The sequence below is a fragment of the Haliotis asinina genome, chromosome 5, assembly GCF_037392515.1.
Source record: "Haliotis asinina isolate JCU_RB_2024 chromosome 5, JCU_Hal_asi_v2, whole genome shotgun sequence".
Classification (NCBI taxonomy): domain Eukaryota; kingdom Metazoa; phylum Mollusca; class Gastropoda; order Lepetellida; family Haliotidae; genus Haliotis; species Haliotis asinina.
Window position 1 is genome coordinate 12,719,655 of NC_090284.1, and position 9,973 is coordinate 12,729,627.

The 9,973-nt window shown below is 40.2% G+C and overlaps 1 protein-coding gene across 1 annotated transcript; it reads left to right on the top strand.

The window, feature by feature from the left end:
* The first annotated feature begins 1,831 nt into the window (after positions 1-1,831).
* LOC137283374 (uncharacterized) lies at positions 1,832-9,069 on the top strand. Its single transcript, XM_067814836.1, has 3 exons — positions 1,832-1,912; positions 6,718-6,768; positions 7,834-9,069. The coding sequence occupies exons 1-3, from the start codon at positions 1,832-1,834 to the stop codon at positions 9,067-9,069; spliced, it is 1,368 nt and encodes a 455-aa protein (XP_067670937.1).
* Positions 9,070-9,973: the final 904 nt, after the last annotated feature.

Below are 9,973 nucleotides of genomic sequence, written 5' to 3' on the forward strand. Positions count from 1 at the left end.
TCCCCTTTCAAATCAAGTTTATGTTTTATGATAAAGAATTAATTATTGCATTGCGTTAGGGAAGTATTATCAACAGTTGATGAATGCGAAGTCACTCGATTGTGGAAAACGTACATTTCTCAAACACCGTTCGTACGGAATGTATCCCCCTGTATTCACTGTAGTACCAGTGCCAAGATTATCGAGACGTGAGACTGAAAACGGATCAGTGGATAATGGGACTGGTCAAACGTATTTCACACGAGGGAAACCGGATATTACAACTTATAAGAATGTCAACAGAGGAAGTGTTTCAACGATCTTACTTTAATCCAAGGAATCCAGGAGCATTCGTGGGATCACAGAAATTCTTCAAAAGTTTGAGAAATAATCATCCCAGTGTGAAACCATACAAAGTGAGTAAATGGTTACAGAAACAAGATGTCTATACCCTTCACAGAACACCACCCAGACAATTCAAAAGGAACACAGTTATATACAATGATGGAATAAAATACATCCTTATACTAATAGATTGTTTCCCCAGATATGTGTGGTTTAGCACAGTGAAAGATAAATCAGCCAAAAACATTGCAAATGCCACCGATAAGCTGCTCGCATCTATAGGAAAACCATCATTCCTTTTTAGGACTGATAAAGGAGCAGAATTTCAGATCAAACAAATGAAAAAGGTATTTAAGAAATTCCATGTAAAACAGTTCGTAACGCACAATTCCGACGTCAAGGCCAACTACGCGAAAAGATTTATTCGCACACTCAGAACATTAACATTCAGGTACTTTACATTAAAAAATACTTACAGATATGTTGATGTGTTACCCGACCTCATTTTCAACTACAATCATCGTCCGCATAGCGAATTGAAGGGTGCGAGTCCTGTAGATATCACTCCGAACAACGAAGCCGAGATGTGGTTTCAAACCTATTCACCCGAAATCGAAAGAACTAACACCAACGTCATCAAACACGACGACCAATATAAACCCAAGACAAGTACAACAATGAAGAAACACAATTATAAAAGAAGGTATAAATTTAAAGCTGGTGATTTTGTTCGAGTCGATGAGGTCGATGGACTGACCACCATATATCTCGAAAGGGGAGACTTCGGTGGAGGTTATAGCCTCTACGTCTTTCCTATAGAACCAACGTTCGTCCAGACGCGCGAATGAACATTCTTACCTACCTTTACGCAAGCAAGGCTCCATCCGACTTGAAGCACAGTATCGATCCGCCTTGGCAGAAACAGTTACGCGTATAGCGTATGCAGAGTTCGGCGCCTGATTTCAGTCTGACAAATCCAGAAATATTATTTTATGACGGAGAAAGGGGAAACAAGAATGAATACAAGACAGGTGGAATGTACTATTGAATGCGACCCCGTGCTGCACGCTCACGTACTCGGAATTTACGCTAAAAATGAATTATCCAAAGGAGTAGTCACCAAAATGCGCAATCGATCACTATGCACCATCATCGTTAATATAGGCGATAGGTCATCACCTGGTCAACACTGGTTTGCTGTCTATGTTTCAAACAATAAAGTCCAGTTATTCGAGATGTCGATCACTAAACATTTCGAAGAAGCGGGCAGATTTATCGCAGCTATTGCGAGCAAGAAGAATGTAATTGGATCAAATCCAAGACGTCTTCAAGGACTAGACAGCTATACGTGTGGATATTACGTTATATATTACCTACTGTTTCGTTTTGATAGGATTCTCAATGGTTGATATCATCAGTTCATTTTCCATGACGAATTACAGAATGATTGTTACGTGTGGCGATATAAACATATGAGATATCCGATATGTCTCAGTAGCTAGCTACGATGGATCGAAGGATGGACGACTCGCAAAGTGAATGCTTTGAAACCAACAACGACAAAAGGCAGGAAGAAGAAGAAGATGCGGTACTTCTTCTTCTAGCTCCATCTACCATATTCATAAGCGCTTCGACACAATTCGGTAAAACGTGGTTCACCGAGAAATTAATCGATCACGCTAACGTCATGTTTGATCAAAATGTTACAAAAATCATGGTGTTACTCTCTGTGGTGGGATCTTTACGATGTGATGTCAAGGACGAAAGGTTCCATAATCGGATTTCGTAAGGGGTTACCGAATGAGGAAACTATTTTGGAGAAAGCGATAATGGCAAACATCGCAAACAGATTGTCATCGATGATCTGATTGAAGAGGTATCACGTGATCCTAACATGTGCAAACTGTTCACAACGACTAGTCACCACTTAAATATATGAGTATGTCCTCTCAGTCAGACACTATTCCCGTCTACCTCCTATGGAACGTACGCGAGAACCATATCGCTCAATTCACATTACATTGTGTTGCTTAAGAACCGAAGAGATTGATCTCAAGTGGCCACTTTCGGACGACAGATATTACCGCGAAGTGGACATTTTTTTCTCGATGTGTATGAAATATCCACCAACAACCATCCTTTTGGCTATCTGATGATAGATCTCTCCCCGAGAGGAGATCCACAAGTTCAGTTCAGGACACACATATTTCCAGAAAAAGTTTTAACCATATATTCACCAGAATGAGAAACAAGGACGAACTCCATCGACCATCATTACCCGACAATGGAATGTTTTCTTTGAGTTCAGAGATACGACCTCAGACAGCCAGCGAAGAGCAGTACTGCAGACCATGAACAATCAGCAGACAGATACCCTAGCTGAGATATGTTTGAACATTTTAAAAGGTAACATACCCATATGTCGCAGTCAAAAACTGCAACTGGAGGCGTAAAAGTCTTTTCTACGTCGAATAGCGGACAAAAACGTAATCTATGTAGAACGTCCATGAAGAAACTTATTACAGATCAGACATTTACTCCCGCTAATTATCGGATTATTAGATTATCACGAAGAAGAGAAAGAGGAAGACGCTGACAAACAGGATGAACAACCCCCAGCGGTTCTCGTCCCCGATTCGAGCTCGAGAACGTGTGCTAATACCCCGCACGACATACGAAAGACTGATTCAAGAGAATGATAAAGTCAACAGTAACAACAGTGATGGCGTGATTCTTACTACAGAAAAGGGTAAATTTGAAGGACGCAATGAAAAAAAAACACGGAACAACCAACTATTCAACAGTGGATAGAATACCCAACCTGAGGAAAAGATCGACCGACGAGCCGAATATCATCACAACTGCACCTGTTAATATTTGTAAGAAAAAAAAAGGAAGAAAATAACAGAGAAGAAACAATCGGATCAAGAACGTAAATCATTGACATTCGTCCCTAAAAATGTTGGAAAGAGCACTGTCTGGGAAGAAAATGTGATTTGTTGTCCGCTTCAATATGTTAATATTATTCCTATCACAATACCCATGTAACATCTGTTCAAACTCTCCCATCCTGCCGGGTCTGATTACATCTTGCAAACGTTTTCCCGTGATTGCACATTACAAAGAATCCGTGTCTGTCTCCAAAAGTTCGAAATCTTGCCGATCAATGAAATGATCTAAGAAGTCGTAATAAAATTCCAACATTCCCATTTTGGCATATTGCAAAAACGTAATATCCCAGTACAATTGCAATATCCATAGAAATAGTCCTTTTGCTGGATATCACTTCAAAATCTTCATCGTATAGTTCGTTTACAGACATGGATGGATCTCTTCCTTGGTTGGATCATATCTTCGACAGATGATTCCGAATCAGTCAATATAACTGTTTCGTTGTCCTCGACCTCGTGGTTGTGGTCCCATTTACTCGCTTCGCTCGTTTACTGTTAGTCTGTTGTTTGCCTCGTATACGATCCTTGTTAATGATTGGAGAGGGTTTTCCTTTCGTAACCTGTGTTGTGGGCAGTACAGACTCCCCACCTTTGTTAATATCAATATCAGCCACCCCTGATTTGTGACTGTCATCCGTATTATATACCTATTCCAGCTATCGCGGATAATCACATTTACAGATAATGCTGTTATTGTGAACCTTTGATTATATCATTTAGAAGGACCAAGACATCGATGGCCATTCGTGAGTATGCCACGAGGGCATACGTGGCAAGCACGTGATTTGACCAGCGTGAACTACATACAGCCGTAGAGACATATCGTCATCGCATCGTGGGATCATTAGTAGAGGTGATTTTAAAAGAAATCCTGCCTTTAGTATATTGCCATTCCATCATCTACATAATTTTACACTCCTTATGTAACACGTCGGGTTCAAGAGGGGTGTTAACGCACTAGTGTACAACCTCTCTCTCTCTCGTAAGCGTTCAGATTGTATTGTTATGCAACGAGAGCAAGGTATACAAAGTCACAAGTCAATAGTCACAATGCTGATTACAAATACGATTCAAGAGAGACAAAATCTAAGTCACAAAAATATAATATATCAAACTCACCAAAGTCTCAGTACGAGAGGTAATTAACTATGCAGAATGTCAACACAGCGATCGGTATGACAGCAGATAATGTAGGTCAGGCGTTGACGGGTTTTGATTATCAAGCGTCGGCAGTCATGTATATCCAGTAAATATGAATGAGTGTCGCCCTCAACATGGCAACCAGCCTTTTTATATATTTTAAGTGATTTCCCGAAAGTTCGGGCACTTACGAATATCGTCAACACTGTAGGATGCCACAATCACAAGATTGAACCCTTGCAAGGTCAAACTCCACCTCATAAGTCTCTGATTTTTGTTCTTCATTTTGTGAATAACTATTTTTCAAAACACTAAATGTTGTGACCCAATAATAATTATTACTTAATAACAAAATATACAGAAAATACACTCCCGCACATTATAGGTTCGATGTGGCTGTGTTTAAAAAAATCGCTAAATAATTAACATTCCAACATATAATACCTTGTTTATTAACATTGTAATCTCTCCACCCCCTTCGAGACGGTTCATTTATTTCCATTTCAACTGCATGTAGTGTATGTCCAGTGTAGTAGATACCTCCTGTCACGTGCAAACCGGATAGTTGAAAGTGCTTTCATACAATTACATTATAACTTCTCCTTTGTGACATTTTATTCTGTTTATATCTAGGTTACTAATACGTTCATATTATTATTTGTACAACTTTAATTTAATATGCATTATAAAAGACAACTGATTTGATATTACGGTATAGGGAGGAGGGATGTGTGTGGCAGGGGTAGCAATAGCGCGTGATAATATATGTCAACTCTACATCACTTAATGGGTATGTATTCCATCTACCCTTCCTCGATATCGATGGAGATGTTTGGATAATTACCCCTGGACGCCAGCTACATTGTTGGTCGGCATCTACCCGAGTAGACGCACAATCCATTCTTACACATCAACCACCAACCATGGATTCCTTTGACTTGGTTCTTTGGTTTATAGCTTTTATTTTTGATAATTGTTGCTCAGGGTGGTTACAACACCCCCTAATACTTTGGAAACGAAGAAGTGTGGAGAGCGCTTCTTCATTTTTACCCCGAGGTAGTGGCTTGGAACGTTTCGCCCTATGAAATGTTCACGGGGTGAATATAAAATTGGCATTTATGTAAGGCGCGTCTTAAAAACTAAACAGCGCAACGTGCATTGATAACTTCGTAATCGATCGATTAGTTCGCTATTATTGCCATCATGCAGAGATAAACTTCGTAATTTTCTTACATAGAATATAATATAATCTCCTAAATACAACTTCTAAATAATATGTATCGAATTCCAGCGAACGAGATATCATCGATTTAGGACACTATCGAGCATGAATCTAGGAGGAGGGATGAATATTCGCAGAAACAAGATGGATCTTTGGTGAGTAAGGTATCGTTGTAAAGTGCATAGCGTCTGTATAAATGTGACGACTTAATAATACTATAATACTGATGCATGCTTAAGAATTTTTGATAGTGTGTGTCCGTGTGTGTGTGCGTGTGCGTGTGCGTGCGCGCCATGGGCGTCGTATGAACACATCGATGACCTACCGAGATATAACTTAACAACATCCATGAACAATATCAAGTTGCGGGAAAATTATCTCTTATCTAAGGTGATACTTACAAAGTTCTCTATCGAGTTTTGTCGTCGTTGTTTTCAGATACCACTAAAAAGAATGCAATAACCACCCAGCTTTTGACGACCCCCCCCCCCCCTCTACTACTAGTACTACTACTAGTACTACTACTACTACGCTCGATGTGGTTGTTAGCATTGTTTGTTCCAGTAACATATCTACTGCTAACACTATTACTAACACCGGTGCAGTTGATGTTCCCACAACTACCAATGCTGGAAGTACCACTGTTAAAGACAACTCAGCTATGACTAACAAGAGCTACAGACATTAATAAGAGAGGTGTGATTAATATTTATAATTTCGGAATAATAAGTTTAGTTGTTTGCTTTTCCTTATTGTTTGTAAGCGGTTTGTAAGTAGTTTTGAAATGGTTCAGCTTTTAAGATCAGGAGTGAATTCGAATGGAAATAGATCCGAAATCAACATGACTATGAAGACATTGATAATTGATAAATAATATGTATATTAGAACGAACTTATTCATCCGTTATATATTTCCAGCAGGGGACATTATCACAATTGCGTCAACGGCGTCCGTTACAATGATAGTGGTTATTGGAGGAATTGTTCTGGGTATTCGTATGGTAAAATGTAAAAAATGTTGTAAGATGAGAATGAAAAAGTAACGTCATGTGACTCACATGTATTTTTGTCTGGGTTCAGCTGGAGCCCAAAGTTTCCTGCTGTCTCCTTGATGAGACGGAAAACTCTGGTGTAAGTCTTCCTCCCTGTTTGGCAGCAACAGGAAGAGCAACGGAAACATCTGGTCGGATATCTTGGCGTGGATCGTGTAAAGTTGTCGAAAAAATTACCTTTATTTCAGTGTGAACAGGCTCGTGATTGTGATCGCTAAGTACTTTCGAAATGATGTCGTTCACTGTGGAGACTGTTGATTTGCAGTCTTTCTTAAGGCATCTCTACGAGATCCATTCTTCCTCTTTGCTCTTGTTCACACTGTACATATAACCCATTGCACAAAGGTATCTTCCACCACGAGAGGTGGGAAGAAACTTGTCATAACGGAGTTGTGAGTATGACAGATGAAAACTGCCATTTCCATCATTCTTATAGCATGCAAGTTTATATAAGAAGTTGAATAACCCACCAGTAAGCAATATAATCAAAGTCACTGAATGGGATTCACTCACACTCTCGAACCCATGCCATGTTTCGTTTCCTGAGTGGTGAACACATTTCACATTTTGTTGAATACCAGTGTCATAATCCCTTAAAACAACACTGTTGTCACAGCATCAAACATGAAAGGATTTTTACCTCGACCCAAAGGTCGAACTTACGGAACTACCCCGGTGCTTCAAATCATCACATATGTCATGATTACAATTGAATCATTCACACCGAGCATTGTCTCTCGTTAACTTGGATGTATTTCCCCGGATGGTATGCTCCGTGTGGGTATTATTCACCATGCTGCTCACTCTGAGTTGGATTGTTTACCCAGTGGAAACCTGTACGGACGTAAAACAAAGTAATACAGCGGATTAGACATGAGTAACGCAGTATTATTGATCGTTAGATTGTAAGGGTGTCACCCCTGGAAAGCCACATTTTAAAAATGACATATACCGCGAGAGCCACATTTACGGTTGATTGCATTTCACCTACTCTGGACCTTAATTACCTAATCCGATTACCGTTACCTGTCAAAGAGCGTCCCGTCCTTTTTTTTAAAGAGCGTCTCGGTATGGGTGATTTCAAATGAAAATATCCTGTTGGGAGTAAGTAATGAGTTAGAGATCAAACATTTTCTTAACTGAGGGCGAGATACTCTATGCCATAGAGATTTGGGGACACTCCCACGACCCACTTCCCTTCGAGTTTCAAGTCGACGCCTTCAAAGCAAGACTGATGGAGAGAGCAAGGACAGAGACGACTCCCATACCTACTATTTACGGCGATGAGATCTCAAGACTGCGTCAGAACCACGACATCATCTCAGACGACATGCTGAAGCAGATCCCATCATTCAAGTCACTGAACACCATTCTGTATCGTCAGAGACACAAGACCTTGCCCCGCCTTCCTGAGAGTCGACCCGAAATCAACCTTGAAGACAAGTACGCAAAGACGGAAGGGGGCGATCAGTTCCTTCATCGTGTCAACGCCGACATTCCGATCTTCACTACAGACAAGAACATCGAACATCTGTGTATTGCAAGCACCGTATTTTGTGATGGTACGTTCTATACATGTCCTATATTGTTTGATCAGATATATTGTGTACATGCTGAGGTGTTTTGTCACATGGTTCCACTAGTGTACTGTTTACTGTCCAACAGAAGCGCAGAATGCTACACTCAGATGTTTGAGTTTCTGTGTGATCTTGCTGGAAGACAAGGCTTGCAGTTTGCCCCGCATACTGTACAACTGGACTTTGAACGTGCAGCTCAAAATGCAGTGAGAGGTGTATTTCCAGCTGCTTCTGTGAGAGGGTGCTTCTTTTACTATACGCAATGCATATGGAGGAGGGTACAGAAAGAAGGCCTGGTTAGTGACTACAAAGAAGATGGGGAAGTCAAGAAGTTGGTGCGACGAGCTGCTGCCTTGCCCCTGGTGCCCTGTGACAAGATAGAAGACGTGTGGCTCGATGCCGTTGCGGAATCTCCTGCCAGTCCTAAGGTCACTGCCTTCATGGACTACGTAACCACAAGCTGGGTTGAAGGCCAGGCTTTCATTCCAGAAATCTGGAATCACTTTGAAAATCAAGGGCACCGAACGAATAATCATTTGGAAGGATGGCACAACAAAATCAAGAAACTTTTGAAAAAGTCCCATCCGAACATTTTCGAAGTAATCCAGCTCTTCCAACGGGAACAGTCCCTCACAGAGGTCACCATACTCAGACTTTCACATCAGCCCAAAGAACCTTCACGTCGAAGGAGATATCGTGCAATAGATGCACGTATAGCATCTTTGAAGCAGCAGCTATTAAACCAGAGTCTCAATGAGATAACGTATGCAAACCATGTGGGAGACCTTCTGCATCTGCAATGAAGTGATTTCAGTGAAGTGAAGTTACTATTACAGTGGCTATAAGCACACAGCTGATCAAATCATAATTATTTGTTTATTTATTAGTATTTATTTTATTATTTCATTATTATTTCATTATTATTTCATTATAATTTCAAATGACCCCAAACACTGTAATCTAAATTAAGAAAGAGAATGAGACCACGATATTTGTTGTTTACTACGGTAGTTATAAGCACCGTCCGGTTTGTTTTGACAACATACTTCGCGAAAGCCAAATTCTGTAATCAATTGACCGTAACTATTACCGCTAGAGCCACACCAAAATCAGCTACTAATTCTCGAAATGTGGCTTTCCCACAACCCACTTCATGGTATTCGAGGATAGGATTACTACTACCCTCTCCCCAACATAACTTTCTTGTAAAATTGATGCTTTCAGTTAGTAATTACTGGTAAACACAACATATACATGTATGCCACACCAATTGTATTGCAAGCGCAAAGTGGTTTAAACGGAATAATTCAGTTACCTAAACAATAATACCAAAAATACACTAACAAGATCAATAATGGATTGTACTGGATGTATATATTCCGGGGATAGCATTACAACAACATTCCCATACCTCTGATAGGTACATGAATAAGCTTATAAAGGGATTAATTATTTCAGAAAAAGGCTCCTCAAAAGGGAACCCTGTAATGTCAACCCGAAACGGAATCCTACTCGTTGAATAGTAGCTAAGTATTGACAACACTTTTAATTATCAAAGCGAGACTAGTTGAGGAGTTCATATATATAAAAAAGAGAGTAGATGTATCTATCCGCGAGGATAGTTCACACATAACCCTACCTCGAGTAGCATGACTTGTAAAAAAGCGCATGTTTGTTTTTCCTCACTTTCCTCTGAGGTCGGGTCCG

Coding starts and splice junctions, on each gene's coding strand:
- LOC137283374 (XM_067814836.1), top strand. CDS start 1,832: ATGGATCGAAGGATGGACGACTCGCAAAGTGAATGCTTTGAAACCAAC. Junction 1,913..6,717: donor AGGAAGAAGAAGAAGATGCG/GTACTTCTTCTT, acceptor GTCTGGGTTCAG/CTGGAGCCCAAAGTTTCCTG. Junction 6,769..7,833: donor ATGAGACGGAAAACTCTGGT/GTAAGTCTTCCT, acceptor TTCTTAACTGAG/GGCGAGATACTCTATGCCAT.